Genomic DNA, 26,988 nt, shown 5'->3' on the forward strand with positions numbered 1-26,988 from the left:
ATGAAGTGTTTTTCCCAGGTGGCAAAAGTTGTTTGAGTTGTTTGCGTGAGTACTTTTCGGCTTAGTTTAATTTGTTAGTTTTAATCTATTTACATAAGCGTTTTGAAACAACCAGTTTTACTATTGCAACAAATCTAGCCTGATTTTGTCACCCTGAAGAAGCTTTGTGGCAAAAAATAAACTCTAACGTAGCATCATGTCGGCTTGTGGCACAAAGCCTCTGCGCGAGCGGTTCAGCTTTTCGTAGATCTTCCGTGTGTCCTTAGCGCGGTACAGCTCTTCCATCGCTTCGCGATCTCGTTCTTCCTGCTGGTACTTTTTCCTCTGGAAATCTGAGCTCTACCTGTTCTGCGCCTGTCTATTACGTGCCTCATTTGCCCTCGAACGGGTTTGCGACATTCTCGCCCATGCTGAATTCTTCTCTATTTTCAACTATTCACTTTCGCCGTCGTATCAGTCGTTTCTGTGATTCGGAGTCGCGAAGCCTAATGCAGCAGCCGAGGCACAACTTATGGCGGATCGGATGTCCCACCAGCCATCTTCAAGTGTAGCTGCGCCGAGCTGCTCTTCCGTTATTAGGGCCACTGCTAACTGCTGCGTGTAGTCTTGAGCCACTCGACGTTCAGCCGCGGCGTTCATCTTCGACGCGTGGCAATAATCGGCGTAAATTTTGAGCGCATGCATACTGCGACTAGATAGTGATCCGAATCTACATTCGCAATGCGGTATGTGAGGATATTGGCTGTATCCGACAAAAAATTACCGTCGATTAGAACGTGGTCGATTTAGTTTTCTGTTTGACGGTCTCCAGGTGACTTTTAGGATATCTTTGCGGGGGAAGAAAGTGCTTCGGACTACCATACCACGAGAGGTCGCAAAGTTTACGCATCGCTGGCCGTTATCATTCGATACGGCGTGCAGGCTATATTTCGCCCGATTACCGGTCTGTACATTTCCTTTCTTACTACTAGCGCGTCGTCGAAAACGTTTTTCACGTCACGCGGCGAGCAACCATCGTATGTTTGCTTTAACTGCGCGTAGAACGCTTCTTTCTCGTCGTCAGGCTCTTCGTGTGGGCAGTGCACGATGATGATGCTTTGGTTGAAGAAACTCTCAACATGCACATCCTTGCGTTGACCGGCTGCCATCCGGCCATCCGATCACACGTTATCCCATCTTACCAGAATCTATAAATTCTGTTCCCATTTCATTGGTGGTGCCGCAGCTTTGGTAGAAGGGAGCCGCTTGATGCCCGCTTTTCCACGCTTTCTGTCCAGTCCAACAAAGTTCCTGCAACGCCACAATGTCGAAGTTGCGGGGATGTAGTTCGTCGTAGATTATCCAGTCACATCCTGCGAAACCTAGTGACTTGCTAACTTTGGGAGATTTCGGTTTTCAGTCTAACAGATTGCGTTAATTAATTTCTTACCATCGCCGACGTTTCGGTCCGACTATTGGACCATCTTCAGGGCTCGATCAACAAATCATGTTCCAAGTTTCCAATCGTAGTTTTTAGTTCGTCGCGTCGGTCTTTGCCGATTGTATCGAGTCGCATTTTCTCCTATTAACGTCCCAACCAACACTGAGACGACCACCCTGATGACCTTGGATCTAGCTGGGCGTGGTGCAGCGTTTCTTACTCAGCCGCTGGCTGCCAGAAAAGACTCTGTTTGAGCCGCACCTCCTTGGTGAACAGGCGCTCAAGTAATAGCTAGATTTATTACAGTTGAAACGACAATCAACCTTACCCTTGCTCGCCGTCGCCCCAACGACGTCTTTGATGTTGCTCATCGCTACGATATAGAACGCACCGTCATCACTGCTGCTCCTTGATCCTTGCTTCGGCTTCACGTCCTGGGAGGATCTTGGACTTGACTGCTACGGCCGATAAAGCTCGATCCGGTGCTTCCATTACCATGGAAGTTTCGATTCCAATAAGTTCTTTACTTTTACTTTTTCAGGACGCAAAGTCGACGATGATCACATCCCATCCAGCTTTTGATAAACGCACTTCGTCCAATACTTACCCACGCTAGTCTTGCACGCATGGCTGCCGCCTCCAGTATTCGCTCATCCCCGCGGAGACCTTTCCCACCCAATTCTTGCGAAGAGGTTAACCTCACTACTTCCTGTGCTACTATTAGAATTCAAATTATTAAAACGCATTTTCATTCCCACGAGTACCACGGAAAACAAGGCCGATCACGCCAGAGCACTGCATTAACGCCTTTGACCATTCATCCCTGGACACGGGACGCACGGCACGTTGAATTGTATTCCCAGAAAAGGTGGTCCGTAGTACTTTTCCAAGCTGGCAAATACACAACAAATGGCCCCTGGTTTGGGGCGATCGGGAAGTGGTATTGTCTCCATCGTGGTCGTCGGAAGTGATCCCAGTCTTTCACCCTGCCTTTTCTTCTCATGTGTTTTTTGAGCAGCTTTGCCATCCCTTGCCTACAAAAAATCAAACAAAAGAAAATTCGTTGATTCACGTTGAATAGAAGTAGAAGTTAGTACCATCACTAATGGTCCGAGTCGTTTTTAGTTTTGAAACAACAAACAAGTCAGAGGATGTGAAAAACCTCAACTAAACCAAGGCTTTCGGAAAAATAACGCTGTATTTTCGTCTGATTATAATGGATTGATATATTAAATATTGCGTGTCCTCTAGATAACAACTAACAGAATGTATAAATTCTACTTAACATACTTTACTCGCTTTCAATCTTACCTTCAACCGCATCCGGCGCACTGGCTGATTCCGTACTTACCTCAACCTCAACGGTTCCTGTATCTATTTGAACCACCGTATTGGCCCCGCTATCGAAGCTCACCTTCTTCTCAATTGGCGGCTTGGTGGCTCCCACAGAGGAAGTACTTATCTTACGTTGAATTCCACCGAACGGTTCCGCCCCTGCAACGGTACCACTCAGATTGACACTCGACAACAGCACCGAAATCTGCTCCGCCGAGGGACAACTGACGATCGTCAGGTCGTCCTTGCTGTACGAGTTCGTCGTCAGCAGTTGTTCCAGCTTGACAAACGATCCGATAATGTTGTTCCGGATCGGTCGGAACAAAATGAACTCGGTGTCCTTGTTGGCCAGGTAGAGCTGCATCGATCGTTGCAGTGCACCCAGTTTGGTTTTGATGTTACGAATGCTCTCCTGGATCACGGAACTGATCTGCTGCGGTGCAGCGAAGGCGGCCATCCGGAGGGCTAGACCTTGTTGGGGCTTTGTGGCAGACGGTTGACTTGATCCGGATGCTGCGCTTTGCTTCACGTGGTTCTGAGCGGTGTCGATGAAGTTCAGGATGGGTCCCACCAGTTGCCGGGTGGCGTCTTTGATGAACATCTCGCAAACAGTTTTCAGCTGGCGATCGACGTCCTTGCGGGAGTCCAGTAGTTGTTCTTTGACCTGAATTTTGAAAATATTGGAGTTAGAAAAATAGTGGTTCTCTACCAGAAGTTCCATACCTGAGGAGTTCCGTCCAGCAAAAACTCCAACAAGGCGTTATTGGATCCCAGGGCGAACAGCTGCTTCCTCTTCTGCAGCAGTTCGAAGGCTGCCGTTTTCACCTTGCTGAAATCCAAGCTGGTCTCCTTGACGGTAAAATCGACCCGGAAGGGGGCAATCTGCTCGCGCAGAATCAGCAAATGCTTGATCTCGAACAGCTCGCCATCGATGGTCGTTTTCTTCTGGCTAATCTGTGCGGCAGCATTGGAAACGCTTTGGATGCAGTAAGCCAGCGCTTGCTGGGACAAACTCTGGAAGATGGCCCGATCGATGCAGCGGTACAACCTCGACAGACAGACCAACGTCCGGCGCACCGTCGGGTACCACATTCCGTGCAGATCGGCCGGCGAATTACTGGCCCGGGATTTGGCGGCCTGTTCCGCTTGCTGATTGATGCTTTCCACCTCTTGCGATGCCAGCGAAGTCATGGATACTATGGAACTGCGAGAATCGGCACGCCTCAGGTAGTTCTCCTGCAGCGACAGGGCAATGCTTTCCATCATTTCAAGCTTTTCCGGATATGCAAGGTCCCCGGCCGATGGCCGATAGTTGAGGATGTCCGACTCGAGGTAGTTCTGCGCTCGGAAACCGATTCGCTCCTGGACGTCCTGCAGCAGCTGGTAGACTATTTTTGCGAACGCTTCCAGGGATTCGGCTGTGGAAGAAAATGGGGTTTGTCTTTTAAACAGGTGTTCCCAACCAAAGAAATTCAAGCAGGAATTCCCAAAGAATTTCCAGCAGAAATCCTCACAAGAATTCCAGTGTGAATTTTCAAGAGAACTGGAAGAACACAAAAGATTTCTTGGAGGAATCAACGCAAAATAATCAGGAGTAATCTCTGAAGAAATTCCAGGAGAAATACCTGACAGAATTCTAGGAGGAATTATCGAAATTCTACGAAAATACCTCGAAGGAATTCCAGGAGAAAAAAAATTTTAGGAGAAATCCTCGAAGCATGTCCAGAAACAACCCCCGAAGGAACTCCAAGAGGAATTCACAAAGGAACTCTAGGAGGAATTTCCGAAATAGTTCCAAATGGCATTCCAGGAGCAATTTCTGAAGGAATTTTAGGGGGAATCTCCAAAGAAATTCTAAGAGAAATTACCAAAGGAATTCCAGGAGAAAACTCCGGAAGACTTTCAGGAGGAATCCATGACGGAAGTCCAAGTGGAATCCCCAAAGGAAGAAAGGAAATCATCAAAGGATTTCAAAGAGGAACCATCGAAAAATATCCAGCAGGAATCCTCGAAGGAACTCCAGGGCAAATCTTCGACGGTATTCAATGATGAACCCCTGGATGAATTTCAAGAGGAATCTCCGAAAGTATTTCAGGAGGAATCCCCGGAGAAATTGTAGGAAAAAATCCTTTAAGGAATTTTAGTAGATATCCCCGAAGGAGTTCCAGAAGATCCTCGTAAGAATTCCATGAGGAACTACTGAAATAATTCTGCAGGAAATCCTCAAAGGAATTCCAGCAGTAATCCAAATAAATTTCAGCTGGAATCCCTAAAAGAATTCCAGTACGAATTGCCAAGATAATTCGAGAAAGAAAAAAAAATCAACGAAAAATATCCAAAATAAATCTCTGAAGGAGTTCCAGACGAAATTCCTGAGGGAATTGCAGAAGAATTCCAAGGAATTCCAAGAGAAATCCCCGAAAGAATTCCAGTTGAAATTTCCGAAAAAAATCTAGGAGGAATTCCATGTGGAATTCCCGGAAGAATTCAATGAGGGACCCCCTAAGGAATTCCAGGAAGAATCTCCAAAGAAATTCGAAGAGAAATCACCGAAGGGATTTCGAAAGGAAATCCAGAAGCAAACTCCGAAGAAATTCCAGTAGGTATTCTCGAAGAATTTTTAGGAGGAATTCCTAGCGAAATATCAGGAGAGGAGGGGACTAAGACATTTCTAGAGGAACCATCGAACGAAGTCCAGAAGAAAACCCCGATAAATTTCCAGGAGGAATCCCCGGAGAAACTCTTGGAGGATTCACCAGAGGAATTCAAAAGAAATCCCCGAAAGAGTTCAAAGAGGAATCTTCGAATTAATTCCCGGAGGAATCCCCGAAGGAATTCCAAGATAAATCGCCGAAGAAATTACAGAGGAAATCCCTGCAGGAATCCCAGGGCGTGGGGCAGGAATACTGGGAAGAATCTCCGAAGGATTTTCAAGTGGAACACTCTAAGAATTTTCAATAGGAAACACTGAAGGAATCCCAAGAGGGATCCCCATGGGAAGTCCGGGAGAAATTTCCGAAGCAGTTCAAGGAGAAATCCCCGAAGGAACTCTAGACAACAATACCGAAGAAATTCCAGGATGACTTTTGGAGGAATTTTATGAGGAATCTCTGAAGGAAACCCAGTTGGAATCATTAAGTAATTCTTCAGGTATCAGAAGGCCGGCTCCAGAGGCACGTTATTATCCATTTGGGACATTTGAATTCCAGAAAGAAACTCCAAAAAATTTTTAGGAGAAATCCCTGAAAGTCCAGGAGGAATCCACGAAGGAATTCTAGAAGAAATTCCAGAATGCATTCTAGGAGGAACCTCCGAAGGAATTCCAGAAGGAATCTCCGAAGAAAGTCCAAGAGGAATCCCTAAATGAAGTCTAGGAGGAATCCCCAGAGGAATTCCATGAGGAACCCCTCAAGTAATTCCAGGAGGAATTTCCGAAGGAATTCTAAGAGGATTCACCAAAGGAATTCCAGGAGAAATCCACGACGGCATTTCAGGAGAAAGTCTAGGAGGAAAGCGCAACAGAAAATCTAGGAAGAGTCTCCGAAGCAATTCCAGGAGCTATTCCCTGAGGAATTCCTGGGGAGCCGCTGAAGAAAGTCCAGGAGAAATCCCGAAGAAATTACAGGAGAAATCCCTGCTGGAATTCCAAGGGGAAATCCCAAGGGAATTCCAGAAGGTATCTTCGAAGGATTTCCAGGCGGAATCCTCGAAGAATTTTCAGCGGACTCTCCCAAAGGGAATCATCTCAGGTAGTGAGAAGGATTTGCAGGAGGTATCACCAAGGGTATCCCCTAAAGACCTAAAGAAACTCCATGAAAGATCTCTTAAGAATATCCTGGAGATATGGCCGATTAAAATCCTAAGGAAATTATTGGAGGATTTCCTAAAAGATTCCCTCATGAAACACCTGTAGGAATTCCTGAATGAGCTTGGGCAGAAATCTCTGATGTCACTCCTGAAGGCATCCGTGAGTTCTACTGAAAAAAAAATCTCAATCTCAATCTACAATCTGAAAGGACCCCAGGAGCGATCCCTGTAAGAACTTCTGGAAGAATCCCTAAAGGAACTTCTCTAGGAATCCCCTAAGGATATCCTGATGAAATCTAACAGGTGCTCTTATATAGGAATCCCTGAGTAAACTTTTGGAGGAATCCCTAAATTCTTCTGGAGGTATACTTGGATCCTCCTATACGATTCTCTGAAGGAACTCCTGGAGAGATTTCTGAAGGAACTTCTGTAGAAACATCCGAAGAAAATCAGAAAGAATCTCTGAAGAAACATCTGTAAGAATCCCTGAAACTCCTGGAGCAATCTCTGAAGTAATTTCAGTAAGAACTTCTGTGGGAATTTCTAAGGGAACTTCAGAAGGAATCTCTACAGGAACTCCTAGACTAATTTCTAAAGACCTCCTGCAGGAAGTCCAGAAGAAATTTCTTACGGAATTCTTGAAGCATCGCCAGGAGGCATTTGTGAATCCTTCTTGAATAATCTCTGGATGGACTTCTGGAAGGATACCTGAGTGAACCCCTGTTGAAATAGTTAAAGGAACTTCTGAAAAAAAATCTTAATGAACACCTGGAGGCATCCCTGAATCCTCCTGGAGCTATAAGGGAGGGATCCCTGAACGAACTCCTGGAGAGACCACTGAAGGAACTTCTGGAGCAATCATTGAAAAAACTCCTGAAAGAATCTCTGAAACATTTTCAAGAGGCATCCCGAAGTAATTCCAAGAAGAATCCCCAAAGCAATTTGAGAAGGGATTCTTGAAGAAATTCCGGGAGGGATGCTTGAAGGGTTTCCTTTAGGAACCCTTGATGAACCTCCCGGAGTGATCCCTGAAGGATCTCCCTGAGCGATCCCTACCGAATGTCAGGAGAATTCACCTGTTGAAATTCTAGAGGAATTTCTGAAGGATCTCCTGGAGGAATCTCTGAGGAAACTACTGGACTAGTTCCTAAAGAAACTCCTGTAGAAATTTCTGAAGAAGTTTCAGAAGGAATCCCTGAAGGAACTTTTCCAGGACTCCCCTAAGGATATCCTGAAGAAATCTTAGATGTACTCTTATATAGGAATCCCTGGCCTGAGTAAACTTCTGCAGGATCCCCAAAATTCTTCTGGAGGTATCCTTGGATCCTCTATAAGATTCTCTGAAGGAACTCCTGGAGAGATTTCTGAAGGAACTTCTGTAGGAACATCTGAAGAGATTCAGGAGGAATCTCTGAAGAAACATCTGTAAAAATCCCTGAAACACCTGGAGCAATCTCTGAAGTAACTCCTGGAGTAATTTCAGTAAGAACTTCTGTGGGAATTTCTAAGGAAACTTCAGAAGGAATCTCTACAGGAACTCCTAGACTAATTTCTAAAGACCTCCTGCAGGAATTCCAGAAGAAATTTCTTACTGAATTCTTGAAGCATCGCCAGGAGGCATTTATGAATTCTTCTTGAATAATCTCTGGATGGACTTCTGGAAGGATACCTGAGTGAACCCCTGTTGAAATAGTTAAAGGAACTTCTGAAAAAAATCTTAATGAACACCTGGAGGCATCCCTGAATCCTCCTGGAGCTATAAGGGAGATCCCTGAACGAACTCCTGGAGAGACCACTGAAGGAACTTCTGGAGCAATCATTGAAAAAAACTCCTGAAAGAATCTCTGAAACCTTTTCAAGAGGCATCCCGAAGTAATGTCAAGAGGAATCCCCAAAGGAATTTCAGAAGAGATTCTTGAAGAAATTCCGGGAGGGATGCTGGAAGGGTTTTACCAGGTCCCAACGCACCACCTGTTCATCGACTTCAAAGCGGCATACGATAGTATCGACCGCGCAGAGCTATGGAGAATCATGGACGAAAACGGCTTTCCTGGGAAGCTGACTAGACTGATTAAAGCAACGATGGACGGTGTGCAAAACTGCGTAAAGGTTTCGGGTGAACTATCCAGTTCATTCGTATCTCGCCGGGGACTGCGACAAGGTGACGGACTCTCATGTCTGCCCTTCAACATCGCGCTGGAAGGTGTGATGCGACGAGCCGGGCTCAACAGCCGGGGAACGATTTTCACAAAATCCGGTCAATTTGTGTGCTTTGCGGACGACATGGACATTATCGCTAGAACATTTGGAACGGTGGCAGAGCTGTACACCCGCCTGAAACGCGAAGCAGCAAAGGTCGGACTGGTGGTGAATGCCTCAAAAACAAAGTACATGCTGGTAGGCGGAACCGAAAACGACCGGATCCGTCTGGGTAGTAATGTTACGATAGACGGGGATACTTTCGAGGTGGTGGAGGAATTCGTCTACCTCGGATCCTTACTGACGGCTGACAACAACGTGAGCCGAGAAATTCGGAGGCGCATCATCAGCGGAAGTCGGGCCTACTACGGGCTCCAGAAGAAACTGCGGTCGAAAAAGATTCACCCACGCACCAAATGCACCGTGTACAAAACGCTAATAAGACCGGTGATCCTCTACGGGCACGAGACATGGACCATGCTCGAGGAGGACCTACAAGCACTCGGAGTTTTCGAGCGACGCGTGCTAAGAACGATCTTCGGCGGTGTGCAGGAGAACGGTGTGTGGCGGAGAAGGATGAACCACGAGCTCGCTGCACTTTACGGCGAACCCAGCATCCAGAAGGTGGCCAAAGCCGGAAGGATACGTTGGGCAGGGCATGTTGCAAGAATGCCGGACAACAACCCTGCAAAGCTGGTGTTTGCAACGGATCCGGTTGGCACAAGAAGGCGTGGAGCGCAGAGAGCACGATGGGCGGACCAGGTGGAGCGTGACCTGGCGAGCATTGGGCGCGACCGAGGATGGAGAACGGCAGCCACAAACCGAGTATTGTGGCGTACTATTGTTGATTATGTCTTGTCTTAATGATGTTGAACAAATAAATGTATGTATGTATGCTGGAAGGGTTTCCTATAGGAGAAATCCTCCGTTGGAATTCTGGAGGAATTTCTGAAGGATCTCCTAGAGGAATCTCTGAGGAAACTACTGGACTAGTTCCTAAAGAAACTCCTGTAGAAATTTTTGAAGAAGCGTCAGAACGAATCCCTGAAGGAACTCTCAGATTAATCTCTGAATGACCTCTTATGGGAATCCCTGAAGGAACTTCTGTATGATTCTCTGATGTATCTCTAGGAGGCATCCCTGAATCCCCCCGAAAGAATTTCTGAAGGAACTCCTCCTTCTACAAAAAAAATAGTGATGAAACTGTTGGAGGCATCCCTGAAGAATTTTCTGGATGAATCCCTGGTGGAAGAAGAAGGGGTTTGTCTTTTAAACAGGTCTTTCTATTTGGCTTGTTTAGATGGTACCTATATACTCACGATTATAATTAACGTGCTCGTCAAGCATCTCCACTCGAAGAATACTGCAAATTTCGGCTAACGTTTCCAGGTGGTCGATCCTAATGATAAAAGGTCGAAGCGTGTCGTACAAGATTGTGCACAATCCTTCCATGTAGGCTCTGAAAAAAGATATGAAATATAAATTCTTCAATTTGAAAACTCCTCAGCCATCGAAATCCTACGTCAGTTGCGGACTGGAATTGGTGAAGAACTGGAAAAACAACCGATGTTCGTCCTGACAGACATGCACCATGAAGGCACATGCCGATCGCACCAGCGCGCAGTGGTCTCCCTTGTGCTTCTTGCTGAGATCTCGGATCGCTTGCTCAACCCCCGAACTCATAATCTGCAATTGAAGTCATAAAATGAATCTTTGCTAAACAATCTTTCATCTACCTTCCCCACCGTTGCTCTATTCGCCAAGAACTGTTGATGCAACGCCGCCAGCAACTGCTCGTATTCCACGCTACGATCCAACCGCCCCTCGATCATTCCTGTAATCCGTTTTACCCTAGGGGCCGAAGCTTGGAACTTCCCGTAGTACAAAGCGAACGTCGCCTCCGATCCCTGTTCCATCCCTGCTTCACTGCGCTGCTGAGGACCCACGATCTGTGCCGTAGCATTCGTCAAGATATTTCCCACGTAATTCCTCATCATCTGCGTAGCTTTCGACAGGCAGTTACGATACTTGACCCCATAGGCAAACGCTTCGCTGAATCCCGGATTCACCCGCATGTACTCCAGACACTCATCGATTGTGTTCAGAATCTCCACGAAAGTATCGTTCGAGACGGAAAACGTCGGATTTTGCAGCCGCTGGTAAATACTCTCCGCCTGACTGAAGTACTTCAGCCGCCTCTTAATCTCCTCTCCAACTTCGATCAACTTGGTCTGATCCTGCAGCAGATTCTCACTCGCCTGGTGCAGCGACGAAGTCTTCTCCGACACGAACTTGTACTCATTCGTCAGCTTCGTCAACGAATCCAGCAAAACGTCGATCTCCTCCAGCAGTTTGTCGCATTCCGCCGACCGCTGCTTCAACTGACCGTAGTAATCCAGATACACATCGTCATAGTGTTCCAGTATTTCCGAATCGATCGAATTGTACCACGAGAGGAAATCCTGCGTTGAATCGATCACGCTACTCGAATGCTTGAAATCACCCAAAGAGGACTTGCTCTCCAGACTCAATTCTCGACTCTCCGGAATCGGCTGCAAGAAATAATCATAAAATATTTCACTTTGCCAATAGAACCATCCAACAAGAACTTGTGGTGACACTATTTGTGCACCCCTAGTTTTATTCAATGTCACTGTCATTCATTGTTTTGTCAAGGGAATAAAAGTCAGTAGTTGTTTTAGAGTTTTATTGATCCGACGTGTAATCGATTCTCGGTCCGAATTACGTCCCACATTGGTGACCCCGACGACGAAAAGCTACATAAATTTGTGTCCGAACGTTTTTATCATCGCGCGATGACGGATCCCGTCGTAAATAACGTTGCTGACGCCGCCGCGGTTGCAGCTAGTGTCGCCGTGAAGCTTCCAGAATTTTGGAAGAATGATCCTGTCATGTGGTTTGCACAGGCAGAAGCTCAGTTTGCCCTAGCAAACGTTGTTAAGGACGAAACGAAGTTTTACCATATCGTAGCAAAGATTGACCAGACGGTTATTTGCCACGTAACGGACCTAGTGACACAGCCGCCTGCGGTCGATAAATATAAAGCTGTGAAGACCCGTCTAATTTCGCGTTTCCAAGTGTCTGCGGAAGGGAGATTGGAGAGATTGCTCAGTTCGTGCGATCTTGGCGATATGCGGCCAACGCATTTGCTCGCAAAAATGCTCGAGCTTGCCGCTGGGTTAAACGTAACCGACGACCTCATGAAAATGTTGTTTCTGCAGAGAATGCCACCCAACGTCAAAGCGATCCTTACCATCAGCGACGGGACGCTCGGAAAGTTAGCCGAGATGGCTGACAAAATGCTAGAATGTTCGTCTCATGTCACAACAGCTTCAGTGTCCGTCGAAAGCCCTTCAGAAACGCGTGAGATGGAGGAACTGCGCTGTCAGATTGCATCTTTGACAACCGAAATTAAACGAATCAAAACAAATCGTTCTTCAAGAAGTCGCTCCTCGTCCCGATCCAGACAGCTCCCTGCGGATGATGAAATATGCTGGTTCCATCGCAAGTTTGGTAGTCGTGCGCTAAATTGTCGCGAACCGTGCAAGTTCTATAACCGAAAAAACTAATTTCGCGTTCACCTGAATCGGCGGGGGTGGACGGAATACAAGAAAGTCGCCGCATTTTGATCTTCGACCGTACCAGCAACACACGATTCCTTATCGACACTGGATCCGATGTTTCGATACTCCCAGCGACCTCCAGAGAACGATTTAGAGGTACGACATCCTTTGACTTGCATGCTGCCAACGGTTCCAACATCAAGGTTTACGGTAAACGTATTCTAACGATCGATCTCGGCCTACGACGAAGATTCAATTGGTGTTTTTTGTACGGTGATGTCAGTGTGGCTATTATCGGAGCGGACTTCCTTGCGGCAAACGGACTTCTCGTCGACCTTAAGCATCGACGATTGATTGACGGACTAACGAAATTGTCTTCGATTGGTGGTTTATCGGAAAAACCGTTCCATAGCATAACTGTGGTTGCTATGGACCACCCCTTCCGAAATATTCTACAGGAGTTTCGCGAAGTCACTTTGCCTACTACAATAAAATCAACCATCCAGCATGATGTGACACATCATATTCGAACGAAAGGGCCACCCTTAGCCAGTAGATGTCGGCGGCTTGCTCCAGACAAACTTGAAGCTGCTAAAAAGGAATTTCGAGTCATGACCGAACTAGGCATATGTCGTCCGTCTAGCAGTAGTTGGGCTAGCCCACTTCACTGCGTTCTGAAGAAAAACGGCCAGTGGCGATTCGTTGGGGATTATCGTGCTCTGAACCAGGTAACCGTCCCTGATCGATATCCCGTACCACATATCCACGACCTGTTGAATGCATTCCAGGGAAAAACCGTTTTTACTACTCTGGATCTCGAAAGGGCTTACCACCAAATTCCGGTGGAAGACTGCGACGTCGCTAAAACGGCGGTCATAACACCATTTGGGCTCTTCGAATTCACCCGAATGCAATTTGGGTTGTGCAATGCAAGTCAGACCTTTCAGAGGTTTATGCACAGTGTGTTCGCCGATATGGAATTTGTCGTAGTTTTCGTCGATGATATCTGCATTGCGTCAACATCCGAGGAGGAGCATCACCAACATGTGCGTGCGGTTTTTGAGCGACTCAAGTCATATGGGCTTGTTATAAACGTGGCGAAAAGCCATTTCGCAAAGCCAAGCGTGGAATTCCTGGGTTACGTTGTGAGCAAGGATGGAGTGCTTCCACTTCCAAGCCGAGTGGATGCCGTCGTTAAATTCCCTCTTCCGTCAAACGTTAAAGAACTTCGTCGTTTTTTGGCACTTGTCAACAGCTACAAACGGTTCATCCCCCAAGCTACGGATATTCAGCTCAACTTGCGAAAAATGATTCCCGATAATCGCAAGAACGACAGAAGAAATCTAACATGGACGAAGGAAGCTGAGAAATCGTTTTTGGAGTGCAAACAATCACTAGCATCAGCGACCCTGTTGCACTACCCGGACGCCAGTAAACCGTTAAGTTTGTTGATCGATGCGTCCAATACCGCAGCAGGAGCAGTTCTTCAGCAGTACGACGAGGGCAGTTGGAAACCCATAGGTTTTTATTCTGAAAAGTTTTCATCCCCTCAGCTCAAATATTCCACATTTGGAAGAGAGCTGACTGCAATGAAAATGGCTGTTCAATATTTTCGACACTTACTGGAAGGCAGAAAGTTCATCATTTTCACCGACCACAAGCCACTTACGACAGCGTTGACTTCGAGCCCCAGTTCTAGACTACCGCATGAAGAGCGGTATCTTCAGTACATTTCCCAATTCACCAGCGATATTCGTCACATCAGTGGTCAGCTGAACGTCGTCGCGGATGCGTTATCGAGAGTTGCAGCCATAAACGTTCCTGTTGCATTGGATTACGAAGCGATTGCCAAAGATCAACAGCAAGATTCCGAGTTGACACAACTTCTACAAGCGCCAACATCCTTGAAATTGGAACTACGGAGAACGTGCCTGTCATCGGTTCCCTTATATTGCGATGTATCACAACAAAAGGTTAGACCGTACATTCCATTGCGACATCGACAGGCAGTGCTGAAACAAATCCACGACCTAGCTCACCCGGGCATACGCTGCACTCGCCGGTTGATCACTGATCGATTTGTGTGGAAGAATGTCAACAAGGACGTCAAGCAGTTCGTCGAAAGTTGTGTATCGTGCCAGCGCTCCAAGGTGCATAGACACAATAAAGCACCCGTTGAAAAGCTTCCGTTTCCTGATAGTCGATTCCGCCATGTCCATATGGATTTGGTAGGACCGTTACCACCGTCAAACGGTAATCGGTACCTGCTTACGGTTGTGGACAGATTTTCTCGGTGGCCAGAAGCGATTCCGTTACCCGACATGACTGCTGAGACAGTAGCTCGAGCGTTCGTCGACACGTGGATTTCACGATTCGGTGTTCCGGATACTATAACCACAGATCAAGGAAGGCAGTTCGAATCGGATCTTTTTCGCGAGCTGTCGAAGTCAATTGGAGCTAGACACATTCGAACCACCGCTTATCACCCTGAATCCAACGGACTCGTCGAGCGGTTTCATCGTACTCTAAAGGCTTCCATAATGGCAGTTGATAAGAAGAATTGGTGTACTCAGCTTCCAGTCATCTTGCTGGGATTAAGAACCGCTTATCGTACCGATTTCGGCTGTTCGGTTGCAGAATTGGTGTACGGCCAAACGCTTCGTATACCGGGAGAATACTTCGAAGCTTCTAAAGACGATTGCGAACGGTCGCAGTTTGCAAAGGATTTGAAATCAATTATTCGCAAATGGAAACCCATCGATCCAGATCATCATGCCAAGCCACACGTGTTCGTGAATAACAAACTTCAGAGCTGCAGTCACGTGTTTGTTAGGGTGGATGCAGTCAAAAGACCACTCGTTCCACCTTATGATGGTCCGTTTGAAGTTGTTGCCCGTTACGAGAAGTTCATGGATCTTCAAATAAATGGTAAAATTCAGAGGATATCCATCGACCGTATTAAGCCAGCGTTCGTATCCAATCAGAGTGAAGATCAGCTAGATGACCAGCGCACTAAAGTCACACCTTCAGGACACCGCGTTAGATTCCTGGTGTGACTGGAGGGGATTCTGTGGTGACACTATTTGTGCACCCCTAGTTTTATTCAATGTCACTGTCATTCATTGTTTTGTCAAGGGAATAAAAGTCAGTAGTTGTTTTAGAGTTTTATTGATCCGACGTGTAATCGATTCTCGGTCCGAATTACGTCCCACAAACTTACCGCACCCGGCGTCGGTCCGCCACCACTCACACCATCCGCCAGCCGATTGATGAACTCATTCTGGGCGGTGCTCAGCGGAGCCAGCGGGTTGTCCTTCTGCTCCCACTGGAGCAGCCGTGATTGAATTTTTCGCAGGCTGGCATTTTCACTCTTGAGCGTTGCAACGTCGTCCATCGTAGGCATTCGTTATCAAGCACACAATGAACAAACACGCACCGGCACTATCTTCACTAATTCTAAGCGGAAAAAACACGAAAATTTATAGTGGAAAATCGTCCACTGAAACGCGAAAATTACATTCGTGGCGATCCGGTGGCTGTTTGTTTTGTTTATGATGTGATGCAAGCGAGCAGCCGCAAAAACGCACGAAGGGGTTCGTCCGCCGTGGTCGAAGCAGAAGATGACTTGGAAAGTCGAGCAGTTGCCACAGTAAGAAATGTTATGAACGTAAATGAATTGATTAAAGTTTGACGCTAAAATAATGAGAGCAAAAAGTTCGTCGCTAAATGAAGCTGACAAAATCGGGTCCTTAGAGCACCTTTAACTGTGCGCTTCTATAGGTAAATCCAACGGAAGCTAACGATCCCTCCGCATCTGGTGGCAGGAATGAGAACCCTATGAAAAACGTGGCTCCTCCAAAATTTCACATGGCGCAGCATAGGCAAAGTGCACTTTTTTCACTTTTTCATATCGAATTCCGCATCGTAGAGAAACAAACGAGCACTTTTTGGAAAGAAAATTTAATTCTCTTTCAGGTGCGCTAAGATCCGGTAGGTACTTACGAACAATTTATGTGATTAATTTGAGGAGCTCTTGCTATGCCTCCGGCGGGCGATCTTCCGGATTTTTTGTTAGCTGGCCAATCCCGTATCTGTCGGCATGGGCATCAAGAATGATTATAATGGAAGCCATTGCAAATGGAAAATAGCAACTTCTAGAGCAAAAACCCCATTTAATCCACCTATGGTGAACAGAACCCTTCTTACACCTATTAAAATTATTGTTGTATTATTTGTATTTAACATAAAAGCTTTCATTTAACATATTGTTAGTTTTCATAAAATTGCTGTGTATTTGTAATTTGTTATTCATAATTTTGTTGAAAACAATAACCTGCTAGTAAACACTTTGTTCAGAATCAGCATTATTTATGGAAAAATAATATCCCATAGAGTGGTAAAAAACTAATGCAAGATAACAAGTGAATATAATAATGTCAAATCAAATGTCAAATGTCAAATCGAAATAAAATTTCAGGGCCTTATACAAGGATATTGTCAAGGATATTGTAGCTTTCATTTGGTGCTTAGAGAACCCAAATCGGTTGACAGACGGCTGAGATATTTATGATGGTACTCTTGGTCAAAAATCTCTCAAAAAGTTAACCTGTATTACTCCCAAGTACTCTTTGAAAGATATCTCGGTAACCAAATGTCCAATCCAAATGAAATTGTGTAGGGTTCTACTAGAATGTTGTAGCTTTCATTTGGTGCCAGGATAACTGAAATCGGTTGACAGACGGCTAAGATATTTATTATGATACACTTGGTCAAAATTCTCAAAAGGTTTAGTTGTATAAATCCTAAGTATTCTTCGAAAGATATCTCTGTAACAAAATGTCCAATCGAAATTTCTGGGCGATCTGCTAGGATGCTGTATCTTGCATTTGGTGCCAAGAGAACCAAAATCGATTGACAAACGGCCGAAATATTTATTATGATACACTTGGTCAAAAATCTTAAAAAGTTTAGATGTATGACTCATAAGTACTCTTCGAGAGATATCTCGGTAACCAAACGTCCAATCGAAAAAAAATTCAATAGCGTTCTACTAGGATGTTGTAGCTTTCATTTGCTTCCAAGAGAACTCAAATCGGTTGACAGACGGCTGAGAAACGTACGTGACTTTTTTTTGTAACGCACATACACACACACACATACACACACACACACATACAGACATTTGCTCAGTTCTTCGAGCTGAGTTCATTGGTATATGAGACTCGGCCCTCCGGGCCTCGGATCGAAAGTCGGTTTTTCGAGCGATATTTATACCCTTCTTATGGGTGTAAGAAGGGTAAAAATGAGTAAAATTTGAAGACAAAAAATTGACTTTTTTTATGTAAACAAAGGATTTTCTCCTTATCTCACCAAACGCCTCTACAATTGGGGGTCATCTGGATTAGCCTATACCCCGTTTGGCAGCCCTCCTTCATTGCAGCATACTTTACCGGTCGCTGCTGGATGCGCTCGCAAAATATATTAGCGATATGGGTGGGTGACCAAATATAGTAGCGGGACAGTTTCGCTGCTAAAAATGCTATGGGAATATGACAGCCTTCCCGATACGAATCAGGGTGACTAATTTGATTGCTACCGGTGTGGAAAAGGGTGGCTAAGTCAAAATGCCTGCGCGGGTTGCTCGAATAGTAGCCGCCGTTAAGGTTGCTCTACTGTAATGAATTTGAGAGTTAATGAGTGGCAAAGTTGATAAGTGGGATGTTGAAATAAAAGGCAAGTGAGTGATTTAGTGTGCTAGTATGTGAAGCAGTGATTTTTTCGAAGTTTTTTAGCGATTCAAAAACCCTAAAACCATTGATGCCAACTTGAAAGTCCTCTCGAACTCTCATATGCCTTCTATGACCCACGTTCTGACTAGTTGGTCCAGGCATATTTTGATCTATAGGACTTCGTATGCGGGGTTGTATCAACAATCAATATGCGACTAGCAATTCGCCCGTGACGCCAGTTACGTGATATTTCAACGACCCCAATCCCCCAGTACATAATTTTTGTATGGACATAAGAAGGCGACGATTTTGACGCTTTTTCCTGTCAATCATGTTTTCATAGCTTTTCAATGATATTTCAAAATGTCATCCACATTAAAGAAACACGAACAAACAAGTGAAACTTGCATTTTCCAATTACTCCGAGGCGAGCTCCGGTGTATCGGAATTAATAATAAGCTCAGGAAATCCATGTTTCTCGTTGAGTAAGGATAACGTTGTTGCTGATATAACAGGCGAGTTCTTCCTTATAACAGAAATTATTGTTTTAACTGCCATATTTTTTTTTTAATCTACAGGCTCTACCGACAAGGTCACGCAATGAAAATGCGCTGTAGTATGAAAAGAGGGAATTTAAAAGGAAACATTATAAATTATTATGTTTTCGATAATATAAATGATATACAAGATTGTTAAATCCATTGCTATATAATTGACTGTGTGTGTTTTTTAAGCATTCTGCAGTCCCCTACAAAACCCCTGCCCATAATCCCAACGACCATGGAATTTGAATAAGACGGTTCTCCGTCATCTGCAGTCCACGGAATCTTGAAAATTTTGGCGGCTTTCGGCCAGATTAGATTGTCGTGGGGGCTCGCGCTGCCAACCGACATCGCCGATATTCGAGTGGATGCTCCTTAGAAGGGCTCACTCGTTATAGGGCCAGCTACATAACTAAAATTTATTTCATAGCTGTCAGGACTAGATGGCAACCAGTGAAGATGCAAAGCCACGTTGAATTTTGCCAAAGTGTCAGGTGTATACGCGGTCTCGATTCTTCACACAGACGGGGCGGTGTGACGGGTGTAACCGATACGTTTTACACCAGGCACATTTTTTCAGTATTTAACAAACAAACAAGAAAATCGTTATCTTGGTAACGAGACTTGTATTTTTTGCTTGCTTTGATTATTAAAGTGGCGAAAAGAGCGCCGCTTCAAGCGAAATAAAAAACAGGCGAATAAGCTGGGGAACTCTGGGGGAGCGAATGGCGTCATAAAATTGACCCGATTTGTTCCTGACATTTACATCTTGAACTTAAGTCTATGGTTGTATCATAGTGTTATCTTATCCCCGATACAACTTTCTAAATAAAGCCATCTTCTGACTTGTCAAATGTTTATTTTGCTTATTTTTCACTATCATTGTTCGATCGTCAGAATAAATTATGCTTGGTTGTTTATCCAGCCATAAATTGGAAAGAACTGGAATTCAAATTTGTTTTTGTATTTAATACATGTTAGGCGTGACATGCCCCGGGAAATTTGTGGTGAATGTGACTGTGATGACAAAAAATAAGTGCACCACACAAACTGTGCATAAATTGGAAGTTGAATGCATTTAATTTATTCGGTGGAATTGAGTATTGCCCGTTGTGAAGATTTATAGATTCCGACGAAAATAAATGATTAGGCTTATTTTCAGCGTAGGTGCGTTATAAATGTTTGTTTACAATGCAAAACTGTCACCAAATGTGTACCTAACAACACAGCGTAAAATATTTACCAGGATGCGGTCTGGCTTCATATCTGTGGGATCACGCAAGGAAAATCTACGCAACTAATTTTCGCGCAGAAGTCTAAACAGGTGGAATCTTCGCAATCAGGCTTCCCAAAAGTACCGCATCATGATAGCATTTTGATGGCTGTCACACTCTTATTCCCATGACAGCCTTGTGAATGCATGCCCGCATAACAAATTACAGTTTGTCTGAAACTCCAAACAATACATGACCTTTATCTGTTGGGGTAAGTGTGTGGCAAACAGTTGCTTTAATGTTGAAGAATATGAAACTCAATTTGTTTGACTGTAAATCACGGTATATTTAATCCATACCAGGTGGTAACAATATATTATATTGTACAGACATTTTTCAACGATATGAGTTGTGAGGTATGGTTGCAATATGAAATCACCCTCTGACAAACGGTTTGCATTTATGTTAAGATACACACTTACACACGTGAATTTCACCACATGTTACTGATGTTGAACAGTATGACAAATTGTTGCACGCATCGGTATATGTGAGTGAATGAAAATTAGCCGATGTGGTGCTTGCCGTGACAATTTCGATAACAAAGAAGTCTGAGCAAGCAGCGAAAACAAACGCGATTTGGTTTTTTGTTTTCGATTCTGTTAATAAAAATCCTGTTTCGCAGAGAGTCGGTCATCGTTTCCAAGGCGGCCGTCAGCGTCTTGTTAGGTAAGTTTGGCCCAGCGTAAAATTAGTAAGAATCTGAAAAAAAAAATCTTTCTTCTAGCCATAGTAAACAACGTTTTCTACCCGGAGGAGTTTACGTCGTCGGTATTAGCTGCCAGCTGTCGAACCCGACGGCATTGCTGCGCCGGTCATGGAACCAAGCATGGAACATGCATTCCCATCATTAGTCGTGTCCACAGCACTGTTTGTCCATCCACGGTGAGTAATTTCTACCCGATTTAACCAACGATATTTAACCTGCAACAAAAGGATCCACCTAGACAACAAGCTGATATCGTCCATTTATTTCTTATAGGCAAGTCCTGGAGCGGTTTCGGAGTTCATCCCTAACGCGGTAGTGCTTCCAACGCTGGTATCATCATAGTGCAAGTCAACCCACCATCAAGCCCACCATAGATTCGCGTTGGCCCAGCTCAAACTCTTCCAGAAGAATCCCGGATGCTTTTCTGCTATCCGCAGAAGGCATGTTAGGAAACATCTAGCAATGATGTTGGAGAAGCTGTGGGACGACTGCGAGGAAAGACGTTTATTTAATTTTGTTATTTTAATTTTTAATTTTTTTCGAAATTAAATAGAAATAGGAGAAAAACTAGTTGTTTTTTTTATTATCATATATAAGAAAATTGCCAATTATTACAACTGTAAGATAACTATAAACCAAAAGACCATGGAACCATAATGCACAGTAAAGCAATTATTACACATACAGTGCTTATTTTTATTCCGGTTTTATGGGTCGAGATGTAGTAGGCCACGAAGTATTCGTGCCATAATAATAAAGAAGATCCTGTTCCGAAATACACATATTTGCTCTACAACACAAAAATTTTCATAAATTCCTGTATTTATTCCTCCATAGACTATTTTGGGAACAGCTCCAGAAAATTTTCCAAGGGCCTCCGTTGATGACTCCTCGGACGACTCCAAAAATTTTTTTCGGATATTCCTCTAGAGATAAATTTTAGAACTGCTCCACAGATTTCTTAAAAAGTTCTAGCCAAGAATTTGTTTAGTTCAATCCGAGTTCAATCCTTTAGGCTGACACAAATTTCAATTTTCTCATACATCAGCCCACCTCGGTATTTTTTTTCGGAATTCGACATTTTGAGGGGGGACACTAATAAATTATTTAAGAAATTTGAAATATTTAAATTGAAATTGGAGTCGCCGAGATTTTTTTTTAACAAATCCGATGAGCTTGACCATTTTGTCTAATTGGGTTCTTTAGGGGTATCCAGATTATTTCACAATCGGATTCTTCGCCCAAAAATTAGTCGAAATCCAAAATTTCATAATTTTTGGAGTCCGGAAACTATTTTTAAAATGCATTTAAAGTTTGTATGGGGAATTTTTTTGTTCGGGTCGAACTGTCATTTTATCGATTGAACTGTCATTCTATCCACGAAAATCAAAACTGTTTTGTTAATTCAACCATCAAAACAAAAGTACTGGAATCGAATCAAATCTTTTTATACTCAGAAAAAAGAGCTTTTTCATTTAGGCTATAGAAAATAGCAATATTTTATTCACTAAACAACCCAATTGTTTGGGTAATTTTTTGGCAAATACATTTATTTATTATCATCTCCTCCCCCCTTGACGAGTCAACGAGCAAAGTGACAAAAGAAGAAAAGGAGATTTGTTCTGGTCTTACTGGACCTCCAAAATTTCCTTCGAATATATGTATAGAGATTTCTGAAACAATTACTCCAGAGATTCCTTCGTTTATTATTTCAGACTTTTTAGAGATTTTATAGAATTTTCAGAACAAAGCGGGCAAAAGAGATTATTTTGAAAAGTTACCTACAAATTCCTTACGGAATTCATCCATAAGTTCCTTCATTTACTGCCCCAGAAATTGTTTGGGGAATGCCTTCTAATATTCATTCAAAAATTTGTTCAGAGCGAGGTTCAGAGGTTCTTTCGGGATTTCTTCCAGGTTTATCACGGAATTCCTCCAGAGATACGTCCAGAGATTGTTACAGGAATCCCTCAAGACACTTTTTTTGGGCATTACTCCTGCGAATCCTCTGAAAATTGCTACAGAGAAGCTGTTGGGCATTATTCCAAAGATTTATTTGGAAAGTGTTCCACAGATTCTTTCGTTTATTTATTGGTCGAGAGATAAATAGTAGAGGGAATTTTTCTGCAGGATATTATTTTTAGAATTCCTTGCACATTTCTTAGGAAGTTAATCCATTAAACACAACGGGCGGGACTCAATCTAGAAATTATTTAAAAATTGCGTTTTCAGATTTTTAGGATTTTTTTTTACAATTCATTAAATGAATTGTGAAAAAAAAATTTTTGTTCTTTTCCTCCAGAGATTATTTCGGATTTTTTTTCCGGGGTTACGAGTGCACATTGATCGACCTTGGTGACCAACACCACTGACGAATGTCAATTGACGTAACGACGTAACTGAAAACGATTCGAGCAGTTCGGTTTCGTTTGTTTTGCTTTCGCGTTCCACCCGTGTCACGAATTTCACAACACCGGCTAGACTTTATTTTGTTTTCACGTTACCGTCGGAACCTACGTCGTATCTCGGGTTACATCACGCCACCGTAACAACGATCGGATAAATGCAATGAACGACATTCGGCGCCTAAAGGAGCAACAGAAAGAGAAACATCCCGCCTTCGGTTCCTACCTGGAGTGTATGACCCGGGCCCTGTTCACCGGATTGGCCACATTCACGCTAGGTTGGTGCCCTTCAGTAATGGCTAATCTGACGAATGGAATGCTTCATTTCATATTTTATAGGATTTTCCTCGATCTACTTCCTGCAGAAGCTGGTGGCAAAGCGACTGCCATACCCACAAAAATCGGCCATCCTAGTGTCGACGGTGATTGGGACCGCCGCTTCGTACAAAGTTACCGCCGATCGAACGAAATCCTGCCAAGCGGGTTGGATGGCCGCCGAGGGCAAGTTTACTGCCCTGTCGGACGATCACTTGTTGGAACAGCAGGAAGAGGGCAATGGCAACTAGTTTGATGGTGAGGCAATGCCTCCGGGGGACGACCCCCATCATGCGGGGGATGTTCTGGAGTAGGACAATCGGAAAATTGGAGGGAGTTTCAGCTAGTTTGAGGTGTAAATATACGGATGCGAGTAAGTTCAAAGGATTCAAGGGTAAGCACAAGGCGATGGCGTTTGGGGACGATGAGGAGCAGGACCGCGGTCCAGGATCGGAACGGTTTGATTTGGAGGACGCAGAGTACGATGCCGTGGTGAATAGTGCCATGCGCGTACAGAAAAGGTTGCAGAATGAGCAGAACGTGCTGGTGATACAACCCTACGTCAAGTGGGGACCAAAGAAATCTGGAAGTCAGCCGGAGTACCAGCTTCAGGAAGCGGAAGCACTGGTAAGGTCCCTGCCTAAGTGGAGAGTCGAGCATAGCTTGAAAGTTCCTCTGGAATCGCTGGAGAAGAAGCAACTTTTCGGAGCAGGGAAGCTGGAAGAACTTAAAACGATTCTGAGTGACTTGCAAACATCCGGAAAGCTGATCACCTGCATCTTCATCAGCAAAGGAACCTTAACTCTTGGCCAGAAGCAGTTCCTGGAGCAACAGTTCAAACTACCCGTGATGGATCGATACTCGGTGGTAATACAGATCCTCCGGCTACACGCCATCAGCACCGAAGCCAAGCTCCAGGTTGCGATGGCCGAAATTCCCTACATTTGGTCCCAGATGAAAGACCAGGAGGGATCCAAAGGGCGAATCTACCTCACCGAGTCCCAGAAGCAAATGCTCCGACTGCGAGAACGCAAGCTTAAAAATGAACTGGCCACCATCCGTTCCCATCGGGAACTCCTCCGGAACAAACGAAAGCAGAAAGCTTACCCGATCGTGGCGGTCGTTGGATACACAAACGCCGGCAAAACGTCCCTAATCAAAGCCCTCACGGAAGAGAAATCCCTGGAACCGAAGGATCAGCTTTTCGCCACCTTGGACGTAACGGCCCACGCCGGTCTTCTTCCGTGCAAGCTGGAAGTGCTCTTCATGGACACCGTCGGCTTCATGGCGGACATTCCAACCGGGCTAATCGAATGTTTCGTGGCCACCCTAGAGGATGCCATGCTGGCCGACGTAATCGTCCACGTCCAGGACGTTTCCCACGAAAATTTCCTCCAGCAAAAGAAGCACGTCGAAACGACACTCGCTTCTCTCCTCAAGTCATCCGGGGTGGCCCAAAGTCACCCACCTTTAGACAACGTCATAAACGTGGGCAACAAGGTCGATCTTTTGGCAACGCAAGGCATCAAAACCCCAACCGGTATCCAACATTTGGTGTCATCAAAAACCCTCCACGGCATGCACGAACTGTTGGAGGAGATCGAGCGGAAGATTCTGGAAGTTACTGGCCGGCGGAAGATCATCATACGGGTTCCGATGGGCGGGTCGGAAGTTGCTTGGTTGTACAAAAACGCGGCAGTTACCGAGACGGCTGCCGATCCGGAGGATAGCCAGCGGATGCTGGTCAGTGCGGTCATTACGGAGGCGAAGCTGCAACAGTTCAGGCATCAGTTTGTGATCAGTAGGAAGGGGTGATTGTGGGATTGTTACAATGTAGTTGTGAAATATATTGAATGTTTGATTTAATTATGATTAATTTTTACGTTATGTACATTCCGATTCCCTCTCTTAACAGGATTCGTCTGGAATCCTAAACAGGATTCGTCTGGAATCCTAAACAGGATTCGTCTGGAATCCTAAACAGGATTCGTCTGGAATCCTGAACAGGATTCGTCTGGAATCCTGAACAGGATTCGTCTGGAATCCTGAACAGGATTCGTCTGGAATCCTGAACAGGATTCGTCTGGAATCCTGAACAGGATTCGTTCGGAATCCTGAATAGGATTCGTTTAGAATCCTGAACAGGATTCGTCTGGAATCCTGCACAGGATTCGTCTGGAATCCTGCACAGGATTCGTCTGGAATCCTGCACAGGATTCGTCTGGAATCCTGCACAGGATTCGTCTGGAATCCTGCACAGGATTCGTCTGGAATCCTGCACAGGATTCGTCTGGAATCCTGCACAGGATTCGTCTGGAATCCTGCACAGGATTCGTCTGGAATCCTGCACAGGATTCGTCTGGAATCCTGCACAGGATTCGTCTGGAATCCTGCACAGGATTCGTCTGGAATCCTGAACAGGATTCGTCTGGAATCCTGAACAGGATTCGTCTGGAATCCTGAACAGGATTCGTCTGGAATCCTGAACAGGATTCGTCTGGAATCCTGAGCAGGATTCGTCTGGAATCCTGAGCAGGATTCGTCCGAAATTCCGAGCAGGATTCGTTTGGAATCCTGAGCAAGATTCGTCTGGAATCCTGAACAGGATTCGTCTGGAATCCTGAACAGGATTCGTCTGGAATCCTGAACAGGATTCGTCTGGAATCCTGAACAGAATTCGTCTGGAATCCTAAAAAGGATTCGTCTGGAATCCTGAACAGTATTCGTCTGGAATTTTGAACAGGATTCGTCTGGAATTCTGAGCAGGATTCGTCTGGAATTCTGAGCAGGATTCGTCTGAAATCTTGAGCAGGATTCGTTTGAAACCCTGAACAAGAATCATCTGAAATCCTGAATAGGATTCGTCTGAAATCCTGACCAGGATTCATCTGAAATCCTGAACAGGATTCGTCTGGAATCCTGAGCAGGATTCGTCTGGAATCCTGAACATGATTCGTCTGGAATCCTGAGCAGGATTCGTCTGGAATCCTGAGCAGGATTCGCCTGGAATCCTGAGCAGGATTCGCCTGGAATCCTGAGCAGGATTCGCCTGGAATCCTGAGCAGGATTTGCCTGGAATCCTGAGCAGGATTCGTCTGGAATCCTGAACAGGATTCGTCTGGAATCCTGAACAGAATTCATCTGGAATCCTGAGCATGATTCGTCCGGAATCCTGAGCAGGATTCACCTAGAATCCTGAGCAGGATTCGCCTGGAATCCTGGGCAGGATTCGTCTGGAATCCTGAGCAGGATTCGCCTGGAATCCTGAGCAGGATTCGTCTGGAGTCCTGAGCAGGATTCGCCTGGAATCCTGAACAGGATTCGTCTGGAATCCTGAACAGGATTCGTCTGGAATCCTGAACAGGATTCGTCTGGAATCCTGAACAGGATTCGTCTGGAATCCTGAACAGGATTCGTCTGGAATCCTGAACAGGATTCGTCTGGAATCCTGAACAGGATTCGTCTGGAATCCTCAACAGGATTCGTCTGGAATCCTCAACAGGATTCGTCTGGAATCCTGAACAGGATTCGTCTGGAATCCTGAACAGGATTCGTCTGGAATCCTGAACAGGATTCGTCTGGAATCCTGAACAGGATTCGTCTGGAATCCTGAACAGGATTTGTCTGGAATCCTGAACAGGATTCGTCTGGAATTTTGAACAGGATTCG

At 44.9% G+C, this 26,988-nt stretch overlaps 3 protein-coding genes across 3 annotated transcripts; 2 read left to right on the plus strand and 1 right to left on the minus strand.

Moving 5' to 3' along the window:
* Window positions 1-2,620: 2,620 nt before the first annotated feature.
* LOC109423416 (conserved oligomeric Golgi complex subunit 3) lies at window positions 2,621-16,512 on the minus strand. Its single transcript, XM_029875854.2, has 6 exons — window positions 15,566-16,512; window positions 10,507-11,313; window positions 10,284-10,447; window positions 10,081-10,220; window positions 3,479-4,173; window positions 2,621-3,419 (listed from the first exon to the last, which is right to left on the minus strand). Exons 1-6 carry the CDS (start codon window positions 15,746-15,748, stop codon window positions 2,712-2,714), a joined length of 2,697 nt encoding a protein of 898 aa, XP_029731714.2. The 5' UTR covers window positions 15,749-16,512; the 3' UTR covers window positions 2,621-2,711.
* A 6,510-nt stretch (window positions 16,513-23,022) lies between these two features.
* On the plus strand, window positions 23,023-23,570 carry LOC109414524 (transmembrane protein 141). The gene is made up of 2 exons (XM_019688367.3): window positions 23,023-23,282; window positions 23,344-23,570. The coding sequence occupies exons 1-2, from the start codon at window positions 23,168-23,170 to the stop codon at window positions 23,568-23,570; spliced, it is 342 nt and encodes a 113-aa protein (XP_019543912.2). The 5' UTR covers window positions 23,023-23,167.
* LOC109423413 (putative GTP-binding protein 6) lies at window positions 23,560-25,191 on the plus strand. Its single transcript, XM_029875927.2, has one exon. The coding sequence runs from the start codon at window positions 23,560-23,562 to the stop codon at window positions 25,132-25,134; it is 1,575 nt and encodes a 524-aa protein (XP_029731787.2). The 3' UTR covers window positions 25,135-25,191.
* Window positions 25,192-26,988: the final 1,797 nt, after the last annotated feature.

The sequence above is a fragment of the Aedes albopictus genome, chromosome 3 (genome assembly GCF_035046485.1).
Source record: "Aedes albopictus strain Foshan chromosome 3, AalbF5, whole genome shotgun sequence".
NCBI lineage: Eukaryota > Metazoa > Arthropoda > Insecta > Diptera > Culicidae > Aedes > Aedes albopictus.